Source organism: Bufo gargarizans, chromosome 2 (genome assembly GCF_014858855.1).
Source record: "Bufo gargarizans isolate SCDJY-AF-19 chromosome 2, ASM1485885v1, whole genome shotgun sequence".
NCBI lineage: Eukaryota > Metazoa > Chordata > Amphibia > Anura > Bufonidae > Bufo > Bufo gargarizans.
In genome coordinates this window covers 190,419,057-190,438,911 of record NC_058081.1, presented here as the reverse complement: position 1 = coordinate 190,438,911, position 19,855 = coordinate 190,419,057, and the positions used below count along the sequence as shown (strand labels likewise).

Genomic DNA, 19,855 nt, shown 5'->3' with positions numbered 1-19,855 from the left:
ACCGGTGAAATCCGAAAGGTGCACTTTGGAATATGTGCCCCTTTGCCCACCTTGGCAGCAAAAAAGTGTCACACATGTGGTATCGCCGTACTCAGGAGAAGTTGGGGAATGTGTTTTGGGGTGTCATTTTACATATAACCATGCTGGGTGAGAGAAATATCTTGGCAAAAGACAACTTTTCCCATTTTTTTATACAAAGTTGGCATTTGACCAAGATATTTTTCTCACCCAGCATCGGTATATGTAAAATGACACCCCAAAACACATTCCCCAACTTCTCCTGAGTACGGCGATACCAGATGTGTCACACTTTTTTGCTGCCAAGGTGGGCAAAGGGGCACATATTCCAAAGTGCACCTTTCGGATTTTGCAGGGCATTTTTTACACATTTTGATTGCAAGGTACTTCTCACACATTTGGGCCCCTAAATTGCCAGGGCAGTATAACTACGCCACAAGTGACCCCATTTTGGAAAGAAGACACCCTAAGGTATTCCGTGAGGGGCACTGCGAGTTCCTAGAATTTTTTATTTTTTGTCACAAGTTAGCGGAAAATGATGATTTTTTTTTTTTTCTCTTTTTTCCTTACAAAGTCTCATATTCCACTAACTTGCGACAAAAAAAAAAAATTCTAGGAACTCGCCATGCCCCTCACGGAATACCTTGGGGTGTCTTCTTTCCAAAATGGGGTCACTTGTGGCGTAGTTATACTGCCCTGGCAATTTAGGGGCCCATATGTGTGAGAAGTACTTTGCAATCAAAATCTGTAAAAAATGACCGGTGAAATCCGAAAGGTGCACTTTGGAATATGTGCCCCTTTGCCCACCTTGGCATCAAAAAAGTGTCACACATGTGGTATCGCCGTACTCAGGAGAAGTTGGGGAATGTGTTTTGGGGTGTCATTTTACATATAACCATGCTGGGTGAGAAATATCTTGGCAAAAGACAACTTTTCCCATTTTTTTATACAAAGTTGGCATTTGACCAAGATATTTTTCTCACCCAGCATGGGTATATGTAAAATGACACCCCAAAACACATTGCCCAACTTCTCCTGAGTACGGCGATACCAGATGTGTCACACTTTTTTGCTGCCAAGGTGGGCAAAGGGGCACATATTCCAAAGTGCACCTTTCGGATTTTGCAGGGCATTTTTTACACATTTTGATTGCAAAGTTCTTCTCACACATTTGGGCCCCTAAATTGCCAGGGCAGTATAACTACCCCACAAGTGACCCCATTTTGGAAAGAAGACACCCCAAGGTATTCCGTGAGGGGCATGGCGAGTTCCTAGAATTTTTTATTTTTTGTCGCAAGTTAGTGGAATATGAGACTTTGTAAGGAAAAAAGAAAAAAAAAGAAAAATCATCATTTTCCGCTAAATTGTGACAAAAAATAAAAAATTCTAGGAACTCGCCGTGCCCCCCACGGAATACCTTGGGGTGTCTTCTTTCCAAAATGGGGTCACTTGTGGCGTAGTTATACTGCCCTGGCAATTTAGGGGCCCAAATGTGTAAGAAGTACCTTGAAATCAAAATGTGTAAAAAATGGCCTGCGAAATCCGAAAGGTGCCCCTTTGCCCACCTTGGCTGCAAAAAAGTGTGACACATCTGGTATCGCCGTACTCAGGAGAAGTTGGGCAATGTGTTTTGGGGGGTCATTTTACATATACCCATGCTGGGTGAGAGAAATATCTTGGCAAAAGACAACTTTTCCCATTTTTTTATACAAAGTTGGCATTTGACCAAGATATTTTTCTCACCCAGCATGGGTATATGTAAAATGACACCCCAAAACACATTCCCCAACTTCTCCTGAGTACGGCGATACCACATGTGTGACACTTTTTTGCAGCCTAGATGCGCAAAGGGGCCCAAATTCCTTTTAGGAGGGCATTTTTAGACATTTGGATCCCAGACTTCTTCTCACACTTTCGGGCCCCTAAAAAGCCAGGGCAGTATAAATACCCCACATGTGACCCCACTTTGGAAAGAAGACACCCCAAGGTATTCAATGAGGGGCATGGCGAGTTCCTAGAATTTTTTTTTTTTTTTGCATAAGTTAGCGGATATTGATTTTTTTTTGTTTTTTTTCTCACAAAGTCTCACTTTCCGCTAACTTAGGACAAAAATTTCAATCTTTCATGGACTCAATATGCCCCTCACGGAATACCTTGGGGTGTCTTCTTTCCGAAATGGGGTCACATGTGGGGTATTTATACTGCCCTGGCTTTTTAGGGGCCCTAAAGCGTGAGAAGAAGTCTGGAATATAAATGTCTAAAAATGTTTACGCATTTGGATTCCGTGAGGGGTATGGTGCGTCCATGTGAGATTTTATTTTTTGGCACAAGTTAGTGGAATATGAGACTTAGTAAGAAAAAACAAAAACAAACAAAAAATGTCCGCTAACTTGTGCCCAAAAAAATGGCTGAATGGAGCCTTACCAGGGGGGGAGTGATCAATGACAGGGGGGTGATCAATGACAGGGGGGTGATCACCCATATAGACTCCCTGATCACCCCCCTGTCATTGATCACCCCCCCTGTAAGGCTCCATTCAGACATCCGCATGATTTTTTACGGATCCATGGATACATGGATCGGATCCACAGAACGCATGCGGACGTCTGAATGGAGCCTTACAGGGGGGGTGATCAGTGACAGGGGGGTGATCACCCTGATCACCCCCTGTCATTGATAACCCCCCTGTAAGGCTCCATTCAGACGTCCGCATGCGTTCTGTGGATCCGATCCATGTATCCGTAAAAAATCATGCGGATGTCTGAATGGAGCCTTACAGGGGGGGTGATCAATGACAGGGGGGTGATCAGGGAGTCTATATGGGTGATCACCCCCCTGTCATTGATCACCCCCCTGTCATTGATCACTCCCCCCTGTAAGGCTCCATTCAGACATCCGCATGATTTTTTACGGATCCATGGATACATGGATCGGATCCACAGAACGCATGCGGACGTCTGAATGGAGCCTTACAGGGGGGGTGATCAGTGACAGGGGGGTGATCACCCTGATTACCCTGATCACCCCCTGTCATTGATAACCCCCCTGTAAGGCTCCATTCAGACGTCCGCATGCGTTCTGTGGATCCGATCCATGTATCCATGGATCCGTAAAAAATCATGCGGATGTCTGAATGGAGCCTTACAGGGGGGAGTGATCAATGACAGGGGGGTGATCAATGACAGGGGGGTGATCACCCATATAGACTCCCTGATCACCCCCCTGTCATTGATCACCCCCCCTGTAAGGCTCCATTCAGACATCCGCATGATTTTTTACGGATCCATGGATACATGGATCGGATCCACAGAACGCATGCGGACGTCTGAATGGAGCCTTACAGGGGGGTTATCAATGACCGGGGGTGATCAGGGTAATCAGGGTGATCACCCCCCTGTCACTGATCACCCCCCCTGTAAGGCTCCATTCAGACATCCGCATGATTTTTTACGGATCCATGGATCCATGGATCGGATCCACAGAACGCATGCGGACGTCTGAATGGAGCCTTACAGGGGGGTTATCAATGACAGGGGGTGATCAGGGTAATCAGGGTGATCACCCCCCTGTCACTGATCACCCCCCTGTAAGGCTCCATTCAGACATCCGCATGATTTTTTACGGATCCATGGATACATGGATCGGATCCACAGAACGCATGCGGACGTCTGAATGGAGCCTTACAGGGGGGTTATCAATGACAGGGGGTGATCAGGGTGATCACCCCCCTGTCACTGATCACCCCCCCTGTAAGGCTCCATTCAGACATCCGCATGATTTTTTACGGATCCATGGATACATGGATCGGATCCACAGAACGCATGCGGACGTCTGAATGGAGCCTTACAGGGGGGTTATCAATGACAGGGGGTGATCAGGGTAATCAGGGTGATCACCCCCCTGTCACTGATCACCCCCCCTGTAAGGCTCCATTCAGACGTCCGCATGATTTTTACGGATCCATGGATACATGGATCGGATCCGTAAAAATCATGCGGACGTCTGAATGGAGCCTGACAGGGGGGTGATCAATGACAGGGGGTGATCAGGGAGTGTATATGGGTGATCACCCGCCTGTCATTGATCACCCCCCTGTAAGGCTCCATTCAGACGTCCGCATGATTTTTACGGATCCATGGATACATGGATCGGATCCGTAAAAATCATGCGGACGTCTGAACGGAGCCTGACAGGGGGGTGATCAATGACAGGGCGGTGATCAATGACAGGGGGGTGATCAGGGAGTTTATATGGGGTGATCAGGGGTTTATAAGGGGTTAATAAGTGACGGGGGAGGGGGGGGGGTGTAGTGTAGTGTAGTGTGGTGTTTGGTGGGACTGTACTGACCTACCTGAGTCCTCTGGTGGTCGATCCTAACAAAAGGGACCACCAGAGGACCAGGTAGGAGGTATATTAGACGCTGTTATGAAAACAGCGTCTAATATACCTGTTAGGGGTTAAAAAATTCGGATCTCCAGCCTGCCAGCGAGCGATCGCCGCTGGCAGGCTGGAGATCCACTCGCTTACCTTCCGTTCCTGTGAGCGCGCGCGCCTGTGTGCGCGCGTTCACAGGAAATCTCGCGTCTCGCGAGATGACGCGCCGATGCGTCCAGGAGGAGAAAAGCAACCACCTTCCGGACGCATCGGCGCGTTAGGCGGTCCGGAGGTGGTTAAAGGGTTTTCCTACCAATATAAAGTATTGCATATTACTAAAATACACCATCACTGTCAATTTAGTAGGCGTTTAAATGGTTCACAGCAATGACTATGCAAAGCTTCCCAGTAAAGTGAGGAACTCACAACCAATAAAGTGAGGAATCGGGAGGCACCATAAATGCTCGAAAAAAAACAACAAAAAACCGGTACAATGCACAATAAACAGACATTACTGCAGTGAATCAGAGGAAAGACACTTACGTCGCTAGCATGAGCTGTGGGCTGTCAGGCTTTCCCACTAATCCACACCAGGCTATTGTGTTAACATAGGATGGATGTGTCAGGAAGTAAAGTGTTTTCCAGCCGCCATCTATGTTCGCCCACAACTTTACAGTGTCTTCTTTAGCACAGGTAAGGAGTATTTGGCCAGTTGGATCCCATTTCAAGTTAACAAACATTTCCTAAAAACACACACCATTTTAGCTGTTGGATAAGATGACTCAGCTAGCAATCAATGAATGAATGTAAATTACAGCTTACCTTATGAGCATCAATGAGAATGACTTGTCCTTTATCTACTGGCTCTTTGTTTCCAATCAATAACTTCCCATCGGCGTACCCAACTGCAAATGGATGATCTTCACTGAACCAAGCAATGCAAGTAACAGCCACTGTCAACAGCAAAACGAGGCAGAAAATCATTTACTTGCTACAACTAAATATGCTTTTCCGTAGGACTATAGCCTCAAAGTATAAAATACTATATATTATAAATGTACTCATGGATCAAAGAAAAATATAGCAAAGTCTAAAGGTAAACTCCATTCTGAGTGACATCTGAATACATCACAGTTTAAGACTTCATTAAATGTTGCTTTACATGAATGGGATAAAAAGGAAATTCACTATTCAACTTTCAAATTTTGTTAAAAGATCGATTCTGCTTTGGACAATGTTTTTTATTTTTTGCCGCTGTTCTATAGTCTGTTACATTGGTGATCAAGGGGGCTTTTACATGCACCATTCAATTTTTGAAGTAAAAACTGGGAGTCACTTAAGAAACAAACGGAAAAAGAATTGTTTCTATAGGATTTTTTGCCTTTACAATATGCTTGTGATAAAAGCCTAAAACTACATCAAAACAGCATGTGTGAAAGCACCCTGAAAGCTGAAGTCGTTCCTACTGAAATTCCCTAATAGGGTATGTATAATTAAGAATGTTTACTGGCATGTTTGTTGCGGTATATACATGGAAGGTTATTACACTCAAAATCAGAGCTTGGTACACCCATCTAAAAGCTATCCTATTGCTGTGCCTGTATCCATGTCAAACACAGGCACAGTAAAGTCTTACTAACTGTAAAATGATTACTATTTAGAGTCACACACATACAGGATATGTTATTAATATGCAATCAGTGTGTGTCCAACACATCGCACCCACACTGATCAGCTGTTCCCTGTAACCTTCAGCACTGGAAATAGCACTTTGAATGGAACAGGAAGCAAGGATCCATTTAAAAAGTGTAGTGGCCATGCCAGATTACTGCATCTCAGCTCCCATTTACTTCAAGTTCCATTCAAAGTGCTAGCTCCAGCACTAAAGGCCGCAAGGAAAAGCTGATCAGTGGATGTGCAAGGTGTCAGACTTTCACTGATCGTTTATTAATTACCTATCCTGACGATGGGTCATCAATATCAGGCACATGGAAAACTCCTTTAAATTGCCTACAGAGTCTGTCAAAATTAGTGGAATGTGCTAATGAATAATGTTATGTGTATATGGTCAAAAATACAATTGAGCTGTAATGAAGGATCACGGCATACCAACCTTCTTTTCTATAACAATGTTCCAATTCCAAACGCTGCATACTGGTAGCGTCCGTCACCTCAATGAGACCCAAGGAACCATCCATGCGGCCAACCAACAAAAACTCTGGTAGGTCACCTGGCCATGCACCTCCTGGACAATGTTCAGGCCATGCAATTGAGGAGATCCAATGAGGCTGAACATCCACAAGGCCTTTTCCCCCTGTTATATATAGGTTTACAAGAAAAATATATCTGAAAACAGTTGTGGATTAATAAACTGACTATCTTATTAATATGACATCGGGAACATCAATAGAGAGAGAATAGATGATCAGCTACATACATTTTCTATGCAAGCGTGCAATAATACATAAATCTTACTAACTCCAAGCTACTATACAATGTACAGGCAGATACCATTGAGCTGCCAGATGTTGATTGTTTTTTCCAGGGCTGCAGCCAGATAACGCCCAGTAACACTCCAGCAGACAGGAGAAAGAGCGGGGTCAGCTTCTTCTGGAGTTCCTTCTCTGAAGGGAGAAAAGAATTGTAATTTAGGGGGATAAGGTTAGAGGACAGCCATCAGTTTAGGACTGCTACAGAAAAAAAATTAAGAGCAAGAATGAAAGCAGAATAAGGCCTCATGCACACGGCCGTTGGGCCACGGATGTGGACCCATTCACTTGAATGCGTTCGCAATTCCGGAGATGCGGAACCGAGTCAAGGAACAGAACACCGGAAGCACTACGTAGTGCTTCCGTGGTGTTTCTTTACGTTGTTCCGCACCGCAAATAAATATGACATGTCAGACAGACCATGGACCCATTCAAGTTGAATGGGTCCGGCCCGCTGCAACGGCCGTGTGCATGAGGCCTAAAATAGTAGACATCCTCTGTCTCACTAGGGTTTTCTGGGAATTTGAAATTGATAGCCGACAATGCCACAATGCCCTGGCAAGAGCTGGCCCCCTTTATTGTTTGCTAGGCACAGTGGAGTATATTTAGAAGGGGTAGTGTCTGGTACTGTGTTGTAGAGAGATGCAGCCCCAGGCGCAGCAGCTACCAAATGTTCCACAGCCCCAATAGCTAGCTGATCGATGGGGAACTTGGACCCCAACCAATGTGACACAATAAAGTCCCATAAACCCCTTTAAAGGGAACCTGTCATCGGGATTTGGGGTATAGAACTGAGGACATGGGTTGCTAGATGGCCGCTAACACATCCGCAATACCCAGTCCTCATAGCTCTGTCTGCTTTTTATTGTGGCAAAAAAACAATTTGATACATATGCAAATTAACTTGAGATGAGTCCTGTCCCTGACTCATCTCACATACAGGACTCATCTCAGGTTAATTTGCATATGTATAAAATCGTTTTTTTTACACAATAAAAGCACACAGAGCTATGGGGACTGGGTATTGCGGATGTGCTAGCGGCCATCTCCTCAGCTCTATGCACAAAATCCCGGTGACAGGTTCCCTTTAATGTTGAAGACACTCAACTATGTGATACAATTCTGTGTATCTAGTTCTACCACCAACTGAAGATTATTTATACATTAAGGTCCCAGAGTGATTGCTGCAGGAGACAAGGATTTTAAAGCTGTAGCTGTATAACGTAAAGAATTTGAAGCACTATCTGAAAATGCTCTGACTGCTATAAAGAAATATCATAAATATTATAATGCTTAAAGGGAACCTGTCACCTGGATTTTGGGTATAGAACTGAGCACATGGGTTGCTAGATCGCCGCTAGCATATCCGCAATACCCAGTCCCCATAGCTTTGTGTGCTTTTATTGTGTATAAAAACGAGATTTTTGTATAACTTACCAGTAAAATCTCTTTCTCGCTCTTTCCTTGGGGGACACAGAAGACCTTGGGTATAGCTCATCTCCATAGGAGGCGTGACACTAAGTGAGAACTGTTAAGCCCCTCCTCCACAGCTATACCCTCAGCCTGGAGAGAGAGACTGCCAGTTGCGTGTCCAAGTAGTGAAAAAAGGCAAAGTCCAAAAGTGGAACCAACAAGCCAACTACCCAACTGGTAACACAAACTCGGAAACCGTGTAGAGAAAAACAAATGAATGGGTGGGTGCTGTGTCCCCCAAGGAAAGAGCGAGAAAGAGATTTTACTGGTAAGTTATACAAAAATCTCGTTTTCTCGCCCAGTTTCCTTGGGGGACACAGAAGACCTTGGGACGTTCAAAAGCAGTCCAAAAGGGGAGGGACCACAGCACCAAGGCGAAGCACACGAAGGCATCCAGGAACCGCCGCCCGCACACCCAGGCGGGCCAAGGCAGCATCCGCCGAAGCCAGAGTAAGCCCCCTGCAGAACTCGGTAAGGCGCGCAAGGAAGACCAGTGGCCGCCTTGCCCAAATGCATGGCCGAAGCCCAATGCCTCCGGCCCAGGAGGCACCGACCGCTCTGGTGAAATGAATGGTGACATCAAAGGCAGACCCCTGCCCCTGGTGCGGCAACCTCAGCAATAGCCAAACTGATAAAGCTGAGAAAAGCCATCCCGGAGGCAGTCAACCCTAAGCACGGACCGCCTGGAAACACAAGAGACCGAACGTCGACAAGAGTCGGAGATCTCCAACCAAAACTGCAAAGCCCAAACAACATATAGGCAAACACCACCTTCAGAAGGAAGGAAGACATGGGATGTAGAACAGCCCTGACCTGGGGAAAGACAGAAGGCTCGGAACAAGAAGGGCCGCCATTCAGGCACCCGTCCGAGACACGACGGCTACGGAAACAACCGTACAGGACAGAAGAGGTAGAGAGAACTTCTGTAACGGCTCCAAGGGAAAGATCGGAGCGCCGAGAACTCAGCATGCAGCTCCCAGGGCGGTACCGGAGGACAGTACAGAGGAACCAAAGAGCCACTCCGAGGAAGAAGGTCTGGACAGGCCCCGAGGGCCGGGGAACGCTGGAAGAGGAAGGACAGCGCCGACACTTGACACTTCAAGCAAAAGATCCCTAGTCCCAGGCCGGACTGGAGAAAGACAGAACCATGGGGGGGGGGGGGGGGGGGGGAGAAGGGCAGAGTGGGGAATGCCCAGCTACCCACAGACACCCAGACAAAAAAAAACCTAAGTCCAACGACAGATCCTGGACGAAACCCAGCCAGGAGCGAACAGTAGCGAGCCCGCTGGAGTCACCTGGGCAAGCTGGTAAAAACCCAATGTGACCAGGCGCAGACCAGTAACACGGGCAGAAGGGTCGGCAAAACTGGTCCCGTCGGCCTCCGAGCAACGTTGTCCCGTATCCCCCGGAGTGGGGGAGCAGAAGGACAGATGGAAGGGAACCGAAGGGTCCGCCCAGCATCCGCCAGATGCCAGGACAAGACAGGCTAAAGTCCATGCTGATGTAGCCATCACAGGAAGACTATCTACAGTCCTGGTGTGGGAGATCTAAGGACGATCTGGACCGAAGGGCAGTCCCCCCAAGCTACCAGAAGGTAAGTCTACAGCAGGACCATAGCCTAGAATGGAAAGCGCAATCTGCACCCAGCGGGAGGACAGAACGCGGTAGACCCAGCAAGAGGCACACAGCTAATACAGCCAGTGTGAACAAGGGAGACAGTACGAGACCAAAGGAACACCGGAACCATCCACATGAACAACCATGCTCCCCCCAGAGGGGAGGACAGTGAAGGAACAGCCTCTGAAGCCTGGCCGGGGCAGAAGCCACATCGGAGTGATCTGTACCGAACGGGGAGCCAAACAGAGCCGGCGAGACAAGGTAGTCTAGACAGAGGCCGGCATCACACCCTCCAACCGAAAGGAGGAGTGGGCAGCAGGGAAGCCATAGGACAGCCCAAAAGCAGAACCCTGCTACACTGTGAGACGCCCGGTTCACCGCCTCGCAGAAGGCAAATACCCTGAAGAACCCAAGGTGGAGGTCCTCCGGACCTGGGTAATCGAGCATCCAAGAGAAGTTGGGTGATCTTCCCGAGAAGAGTGGCCCGAACCTGGTAGCAGATCAGACCGAAGCGTAGAGGGCGCCAAGAGGAAGGACTCATACCACACTGCATCCGAAGAGGAGGAAATGGTAGTAGGCGAAGGAACCATAGTCCCGACAGAGCCAACGAAGAATCCGAGGGCGCTGCAGACAACAGCACGCATCTAGGAACCACGAACACTTCCCGGGGGGAAGGGCCAACGAAATGAATGAGTACCACCCAGCTCGGTGCAGTAGAGAGCATAGAGCCCTCCGGGTCAGGTGGACAGAACGATCTCTGTAGAGACGAGTGCAAGGCTTGCGGCAAGTAACCCAAGAGAACAAAGGGATGTCGCAGGAAGGAGGGGAGGCATACGTACGAGCAGCCCCGTAAGCAGTGAGAAGGCCAACCCACCTACGGGAGGAGAAGGCATAAACGGCCCAAACAACGCACAAGAACGGCCGCTCCCTGCAAAAAAGCCACTCAGAGAAGAGGGCCAGCCACAGAGTGCCCCAGCATCTATGGAAGTGCAAAGTGCAACCTGAAAGGGAGTTATGCACAAGCCTAGCATGGCACGCGATGGAACGTAAGCAGTCCGCCCCGAAAGGGGGGAATGTACCTGGCAAACTGCAGTCGGCAAGAGTGCAAAGGCCCACCCCAAAAAGGGGATGACGCCTAAGGCCGTACCTACTCCAGAGACATAGGACATACCATATAATCCAGCAGGAACGCAGGAGGTCCACCTAGTGGAAGGGGGACATGCACAGGGTGATCCTAGCATTAAGAGAGCGTGCAATAATTCCCCCAACACCGAACTTTGTGAGAGTGCAACCACTCCGCCAATGAAGGGGACATGTACAAGTCCAGCACAGCACGTACAAGGACAGCCGTGAATCTCATGAGCGTGCAAAAGTCCGCCCATGGAATGGGGTGGTCACGCACAAGGCCAGCACCGAATCCAATGGGAGTGCAAGCGTTCCACCCATGTTAGAGGCCATGCTCATGGCCAGCAACGTATCCGGCTAGAGTGCAGTATGCCGCCCGGAAAAAAGGGGGGGGGGGGGCAGCATCTCATCCAGGGAGAGTGAGAGCACCCTGCCATGTACGGGAATCATGCACATAGCCAGCAACGTACTGGCGAGAGACAAACACAGTCAGTGAGAATGTGTGTATGTCGCCTGAGGAAGGGAGGCATGCCCATGGCCGGCAGCGAATCCAGTGAGAGTGCGTACACCGCCCACGGAAGAGGGGCCATGCATATGGCCGACAGCGGATCCAGCGAGAGTGCAAGCACCCCGCCATGGAAGGGGTTCATGCACATGGCCAGCAACGCACCGGCGAGAGAACAACCACAGACAGAGGGAGTGTATGTATGCCGCCTGAGGGAAGGAGGCGTGCCCAAGGCCGGCAGCGAATCCAATGAGAGTGCAGCATACCACCTATGGAAGGGGGTCATGCCCATGGCCAGCCGCGAATCCAGTGAAAGTGCAGCGTTCCGCCTATGGAAGCGTGTCGTGCACCTGGCCAGCACCGCATCCGGTGAGAGTGCAGATTTCCGCCTAAGAAAAAGGGGGACATGCACATGATCGGCAACAAATCCAGTGAGAGTATAGCGTTCCGCCAATGGAAGGGGGTCACGCAAATGGTCGACCGCGAATCCAGCGAGAGTGCTGCGTTCCGCCAATGGAAGGGGGACGTGCACATGGCCAGTACCGTATCCGGTGAGGGTGCAGTATTCCGCCTATGGAAGGGGGTCACGCACACGGCCGGCAGCGAATCCAGTGAGAATGCAGCGTTCCGCCTATGGAAGGGGGACGTGCACATGGCCAGCACCGTATCCGGTGAGAGTGCAGTATTCCGCCTATGGAAGGGGGTCACACACACGGCTGGCAGCGAATCCAGTGAGAGTGCAGCGTTCCGCCTATGGAAGGGGGACGTGCACATGGCCAGCACCGTATCCGGTGAAACTGCGCAGCCCACAAGAATCTGTTAGACATCTGTTTATTCATTATTATTTCATATTTTATCTATTTCTTTATTTTATTTTTTATTTATTAATAAATCTGAGGCTAAAGGGGAACCACCAAATAGGGGCACAGATTCTCTTGAGGCAAGAAAAAAAGGGGTGGCCAACCATACAGGCCCATTGGGAGCCGGCCTGCACCCAAAGTGTTAACAGGGAGCCGGCCTGGGGGCCGGCGCTGCGATCCACTGGGGGCGGAGGAAGCCCCAGGCGGGAAGAATTCGCGCCGGGAGAAGTACCCGCCCCCTCCAACAAAGGCCAGAATTTCGCGGCCTAGTAGGCCGTAAAGCCGGGGGCCTAAATTTGTGCGGCGCCCGGCCGACCGGGGCCGCATAGTATTATATACCGCCGGGACTGAGGCGGAGCGGCGCATTAAACCGGCCGCGGGAGGCCACCCCGCAGGCCGGAAGAGTCAGGGGCCCAAATGGAGTGCCGGAATTGCGGCCCCGCAGGTCATTGCGGCGCCCGGCCGCACCGGACTGTCCATGCCGGCCGGAGGCGAGGTCTGTCAGGAGCGGGCCCCCAGGCCCTGACAACGCTCCGGTAAGGAGATGGGGGGACCCTGAGATCGGGTGCCCGCGCAGTATTATATACCGGCGGGACATCAAAAGATAAAGGGGGACAGCAGCTGCCTGTCCTATGGGGGCCAGGGGGGGGAAGCAGGGAGCAGATTGCCGCCCTGCGACACCCCAGGGGCCAGCCTAGATCCAGCAGTGGAAGGGTTAAGGTTTGTCCAGGGATTCGAACTCATGACCTCTGCCATCAGAGGCAAGGCATTCACCCTCACAGCTATGAAAGCTGTTCAGAGAGGCACAGTATGGGGGTCAGGCCCGCAGGAGACCGGGTGGTGGTGGTGGAAAGGGGGGAGACGTAGGGCTGGAGAAGCCAATCTCTCACCATAGCCGTCTTCACCCTCGGTCCATTCCAGCAGGGTCGCCCCTTCAGCTACTGGCACCGTAGTGGCAGGACGCTGGAAGAGGGGCTTGGCGTGCGGGCGACCCTTGCGCTGGCGGGATACAGGGGAGCTGGGCTGCCCTGGTCCTCCTTGCCTTCTGTGGGGGAGGCAGCAGTGCGGGTGACCGGCACTGGCGCAGCTCGACCCCGGGAGAAACAGAGAGGTCTAGTGCGTCTCTGTTGTCCCTGATTATCTGGAACAAAAAGAAAAAGTAAAAATCAAAAATTAAACAAGGAGAAAAGAGCCCTGCAGAGCAGGGAGTGTCTTGCCTCCTTGGACACTAAGCAAAAACTGGCAGTCTCTCTCTCCAGGCTGAGGGTATAGCTGTGGAGGAGGGGCTTAACAGTTCTCACTTAGTGTCACGCCTCCTATGGAGATGAGCTATACCCAAGGTCTTCTGTGTCCCCCAAGGAAACTGGGCGAGAAAACCGATTTGATACATATGCAAATTAACCTGAGATGAGTCAGAACTTGAAAATATGACTCTTCTCTGGTCACACAAGTGAGATATGACTCTTTTATGTTAATTTGCATATGTATCAAATCGTTTTTTTTTTTTACACAATAAAAGCACACAGAGCTATTGGGACTGGGTATTGCGGATGTGCTAGCGGCCATCTAGCAACCCATGTCCTCAGCTCTATACCCAAAATCCCGGTGACAGGTTCCCTTTAATAACTACCATGACAGAATTTTAGACCTGCTTGGATGAAGAAAAAACCCAAGACAAAAAACAAACCATAGGTACACTTTAAAATAAGTCCTAAACATATCATTTTTACAAACTTTAGTATCTTTAGTCCCTGTTCGCAAATTGATACACATTTTTCAACATATACCAAAGCATAATCACTGACTTATAATAGGTCCTTCAGACTTCTAGTTTTTGTCCTCCCAAACACAGAATAGGTAACTATTTAATTCAAGTCAGAAGGCGGCAGATAATATTCTCTGCATAACTGGTCCTGTATGGAAGTACTTACGGTTTCTGGAAAACACAAGTCTGCTGCAGAAAATACTGATTTCTAGACACATTCCACACTCTGACGGTGCCATCAGAGCCACTCGTGGCCAACAGACCCTTCTTATTACACCAAACAGAGGTAATCACCTGAAACCAAAACCATTCTGTAGCGTTATTTACTTTTTAACTCATTTATTGTACATGTATCTGGTTACTTTACATTGCTGAATGCAGGCTGACTTTGCAAAGCCTTTTGAACTAAACCCTTTAAATATACAATACTGAGTAAAAGTGATGATGGTGCCCCCAACCATAACCCATAGAAATGAAATGAAATATTTGCAGACAGATTCTACTACATAATTCTTAGTCTCCCTAATGATAACTGGTGGGAGAGTTGTCTTGCATCTGGTTAGATTGTGGCACAAGGGAGTGGGGAAATATACCCTACTAGTGAAATAAGATGGACTTGATTAGAAAAAAAAATAGCTACTCAAAACTTACTCTGTTCTGATGTGCCTCCAGCTTAGTAAATGAACATTTTCTCAAGTCTCCAGCCATATCAGCAAGAGTTTGGGGGGTATTCTGATTATCTCGATCATGAGCAGCCAAGGTGCGCACTAACTGCTGAGCAGCCCATTGCCGATGTTGTGACGAAAGGCGCGAAGACAGGCAGCAGGCAGCTAATGCATTTGCCAGTTCCAATGGACCTGCAGCATAAAGACAGCATAAGAATGAACAACTGGCCAAAAAGCAATGTGTTCAAAACAACTCTGAGATGGGCATGCAATGCCACATACCTCTTTTCTCCATCTCTGCTTTGTCATAGTTTGGACGCAATTTAGCTCCCTTATCTGCAAGTAGAGCTACAAGTGCTTGTGTCACTACAAAGTTGGGAGAGGTGACCAGCTTGTTTTCCTCCGCAATACCCCGTAGAAAGCTTGGTAAAAATTTCCTCTGCACAGGGTCATCCACAGTAGTTAGATTCACACCAGTTGCTGCAGATATCAAATTCTGAGAAAACAGCCAGGAGACATATGGCAATATATATGAATATGCTGTCGTTACGTATAGATTACTTATATACTACACACAGAACTCTAATCGTAATTTATGTTTCTAGCAGTGTGACAAACTAATAAAGTAAGGCGACATGTAGCGTTTTTCAGAACACATCACAGCAGATTATTAAAACTGTCCAGCAGTAAAGCTTCCATTAATTTGCGCTGTGATTGGTTGCTATGGGCAGTCAGTTTTCATGCTAGACAGCTAAAATGAGATTGCCAAACTTACCTTCAGGACAAATCTGATATTACCATCCCCTCAGCAAAAACAGTAAGACTAAGGCCTCATGCACACGACTGTTGTTTTGGTCCACATCCGAGCCGCAGTATTTGCGGCTTGGATGCGGACCCATTCATTTCAATGGGGCCTTTCCGTGGTCCGCAAAAAATAAATAAAAAAATAAATAAAATTATATATATATATATATATATATATATATATATATATATCCATATCCCGTCCTATTTTGTCCGTTTTGCAGACAAGAATAGGAAGTTATATTAATAGCTGTCCGCACCTTTCCACAAATTGCGGAACGCATACGGACGCCATCCGTGCTTTGCGGACCGCAAAACACACAACGGTTGTGTGCATATGGCCTAAATCTTAAAAAAATAAATAAACAAAATTAAAATAAAAAGATTTCCTTGGTTCTTATTTTAGAAATGGCTATATTATGGAACAAATGCACAGATGCAAATTTTTTTTTTTGCGAACCCATAGAAATGAATGAGTCTGCATGCGATCTGCAAAAAACATGAATCGGACGTGGACCAAAACTACGGTCGTGTGCATGATCCCTTAAGGTGTTGTCCAGACCATAATATAATAAATAAAAAATAAATCACTTAGATTGTTTAAGTAATAACTTACCAATCCCCCACCACCAGCCTACACTTGCTGCAGTGCGGTCACAGCTGCAGCAGTGAGTATAGAGAGTACAGAAACCAATGGGGGACTATATTACTTCTATTTTACAACATTTCTAAAATGTTTTTACATGGCTGGGCAACACCTTTAATAAATCTGTTGTGCAACAACTAAATTAAGACAAGTGACTGGCAACAAGGAGACCAAATTGTGACAATGTGTCTCTTAGGCTACTTTCACACTAGCGTTTTTGCTGGATCCATAGCCAAGACACATCAGTCATGAACTCCATTGAAAGTCATAGGACAGATCTGTTTTCTATTGTGGCAGAGAAAACTGCTTTGCATCCCTGGACGGAAAGCAAACTACAACATGTTGCGGTTTGCTCTTCAGTATGGGAACGCAACTAAACGGAACGGAATGCATTTTGGAGCATTCCGTTATGTTTAGTTTTGTTCCTATTGACAATGAATGGGGGCAAAACTGAAGCGGTTTTTGCCGGTATTAAGTTCCTATGACGGATCTCAATACCGGAAAACTAAAACGCTAGTGTGAAAGTAGCCTTATCTGGATACTCCCTTCAAGCATATATTCGGTCAGTTGATTACAAATCCTATTTGGCTAAAAAATAATTTTTAATTGTTTACTACCCACAGTTAAGAGTCACCAGCCTCAATTTTATGTAGTTGTCCCCTTAAAAGCAAACATCCAAAATCCAACAAACAAAATGGACATTCATATGAGGACTTTTAAAAGTGAATAAACTACTGATGCATAAGTCATATAATGCAAACACAGAAACAAAATGTACTAAACTAATTACACATTAACATGCACATATTTATAAGGAGGCAGAAATAATTTCACTTTTGTATATCACAAAATAAATATCTAACCTGGGTACAAAGCTGGACGAGAAGTCGAGCAGCACTGGGTGTACTGGATGCCAGGCAGCCTACAGCGGTGCTCAGGTATGCTAGACAGGAGATAGGTTTGCTGGTTTTGCTATGTAAACCACGTGAGCGGTCGGCAGAATTAGACAGTGAGATTGAAGGACTGGTGGAGAGGCCAGCTCTACCTGCTGCAGCCAAGCACATGAGCCGGACCAGAGTGCGGATATCTGTCAGACCCAGAGACTCCAAGCCTGCAGCAAGGCTACAACTGGATCCACTGCAAGAAAAGCATAGGGACATAACTCTGGTGAGAACAAATCGTTCTAAGAAACAGTTACATAATAAAGCCATATAAACGACAAAGTACCAACCTAACAGACAGTAGTGAAAGTGCACGCATCACCATGGTACGTGCCAGCAGGACTTGTGCGGCCGCTATTACCCTGCGTAGGGCCATCACACGGTCATGAGGATTTATCAGGGCCGCTGCTTGCTCTCCCAGAGTAATTCTGCCTGATGAGCTCTTCTCTAGAGCACCTTGGCAGCCTAAGGAGGGATTACAATACAGTTGTATGACTACACAATAAAAGTAAACTAAGTAGTAAACTTCATAACAGACATCTCTATGTAGTAAATGTGACAACTCTACAAAGAAATGGCTTCCAAACAAACTCCATGCTCCTCTTTGCCACAAATAATTATCCATGACCATAAATCCAGACATGCTGAATCCACTCTGCAATGTACCTATTTGCATCAGTGTTTCTTCCATGCTGTTGGTGGCAGTGACCATGGCTACAGAGGCCCCCAAAGGATCACTGTCTGGAAATTGCACTGGCTCGGGTACAATCCTACGATCATTAAGGCCAAGAGGTCCGGCTAGGAGTTCAAACTCTTCTTCTCCGGTCAGCTTATCATCTTCATCCACATCCAACATGTCCCAGTCTTCTGTGTAATACAACGAACAGTAAATCCCATTTATGAAGACATTTACCCACTTAAATCAATGCACTCGTTTCAATACTGGACAAAGCAGATATGTTTTACCTTCATAAACACTGTCTTGTTTGCCAATCAGGTCAGGAGCGTGTCCTTTGTACCTAGAGCATAGAATGGTTAATCAGCTTCTCATATTGTATGACATATTGAAGAGGAGCATCACTTTTGTCATTTGTATGTCGCTGAACCTCTTATGTCTGAGTTTTGGTTGCTGAAAGAGCAGTGAAAAAGTGTAAGGCTAGTGCTTAGATATTTCACTGCCTAATGAAACCAATTCCCAAAACCTCCCCCTCCCTACAGCACCCATTGTCCTGGGCCTCGCAGCAAGCAAACACTGCAGAGGGGCTCAAGTTTGCATGTGTGTCTACCCCACCCTGTGGGACACATATATATTGCGGCTGTGTCACAATCTGTGAGCATATGTGACAATGGTGCAGTGGAGACATACTTTCTGTACAATGGACAAGGGTCCTGAACACTGTACAGTCAAATGCATGTAAGGCTTTGAGGGCAGCTACATAAAAAAAAAATAAAAAAATATATAATAATAATAATAATAATAATAATAATAATAATAATAATATTATATATATATATATATATATATATATATATTAGGAAAGCCCTCTCCTTCATGAATAAGAACGTGTGATGAAGACACAAACGCCTTTAAGGGTGGGTTCACATCACGTTTTCGCCATCCGTTTAAGGTATACGTTGGGGGAAAAATGTAGCACACCAAGCTTTTCTAGCCAGCAGAGTCCGATAAAAACGTATACGTTACCGTATACTTTTTTTATTTTTGTATACAGTAAATGGATGGGAAAAACATGATGTGAACCCAGCCTAAGGAGTGCACACTACTTCTGCAATTATGAGTGCCCTCTACTAACAAGGAATCAATGGCCACAGCAGTTTACAAGTCAGATGTAATATACAGTCTTACTTCTCTGATGCAGTTGCTTTACGCTTGCTCTTCAGGCTCAAATATTTTTCCCGGCAGCTGCCACATAACAGATAGTATGGATTCCCACTGCCACACTCCCCTCCAAACCAGCCATCCACGTAAGAGCCATTACTACGGTATCCCTGCCGATTGGCACTATGCCCACAGCCTGGATGATACCTCTTCATGTGTTGATTGAAGCTAAGTACACTTGATTCACACAGTTCACAGATTACCACCTCTTCCCTCTCGTCTGTTTCACAGACATGCTGCAAAAGAAACGCAACGTTTTGACTGGAGCACATTACCGAGCATGTTAGCTTCAAAGGCAAGCAAGGCACAATCTGAGCAAAACATGCATGCTACAATTAGCACATATAATACATAAAGATATGCAAGAACATCAATAAATTAGCATGCAGAGGGTAGCAGATTACATGGACAGCTTATCTAGACTGATAGAAAAATATAAGACAGTTTAACCCTTTCACTGTAATACATCACAACTTCAAACCTTTATTGCAACTTAAACATAATGGTTAGCGGTTAGATCTTGATGGAATTAAAGCTCAGAATCTTATGGGGTCACTTTAGAGCTTAGATCTTGGCACTATTAAAAGCTCAGAATCTTATGGGGTCATTTTAGGACGCCAGTCTTAATAACCCTACGGTGGCACCTGATGCGCCCAAGTTATGTAGAGGCACTGGC

The 19,855-nt window shown here is 46.9% G+C and overlaps 1 protein-coding gene across 6 annotated transcripts in view; it reads right to left on the bottom strand.

Annotated features, from left to right (window-relative positions):
* Window positions 1–19,855, bottom strand: part of HERC1 (HECT and RLD domain containing E3 ubiquitin protein ligase family member 1) — a 181,712-nt gene that overhangs the window by 50,181 nt on the left and 111,676 nt on the right. For 5 of the 6 annotated variants that reach the window (XM_044279795.1, XM_044279797.1, XM_044279798.1 and 2 more), the window contains exons 46-57: window positions 19,147–19,415; window positions 18,249–18,301; window positions 17,949–18,149; window positions 17,573–17,747; window positions 17,205–17,478; window positions 15,174–15,387; window positions 14,878–15,083; window positions 14,393–14,520; window positions 6,904–7,016; window positions 6,506–6,706; window positions 5,215–5,345; window positions 4,936–5,135 (exon numbers count right to left, since the gene is read on the bottom strand). In XM_044279795.1, the coding sequence (XP_044135730.1) occupies window positions 4,936–5,135; window positions 5,215–5,345; window positions 6,506–6,706; window positions 6,904–7,016; window positions 14,393–14,520; window positions 14,878–15,083; window positions 15,174–15,387; window positions 17,205–17,478; window positions 17,573–17,747; window positions 17,949–18,149; window positions 18,249–18,301; window positions 19,147–19,415 (2,165 nt within the window). The remainder of the gene's footprint in view (window positions 1–4,935; window positions 5,136–5,214; window positions 5,346–6,505; window positions 6,707–6,903; window positions 7,017–14,392; window positions 14,521–14,877; window positions 15,084–15,173; window positions 15,388–17,204; window positions 17,479–17,572; window positions 17,748–17,948; window positions 18,150–18,248; window positions 18,302–19,146; window positions 19,416–19,855) is intronic. The other variant, XM_044279796.1, reaches the window with a different exon arrangement.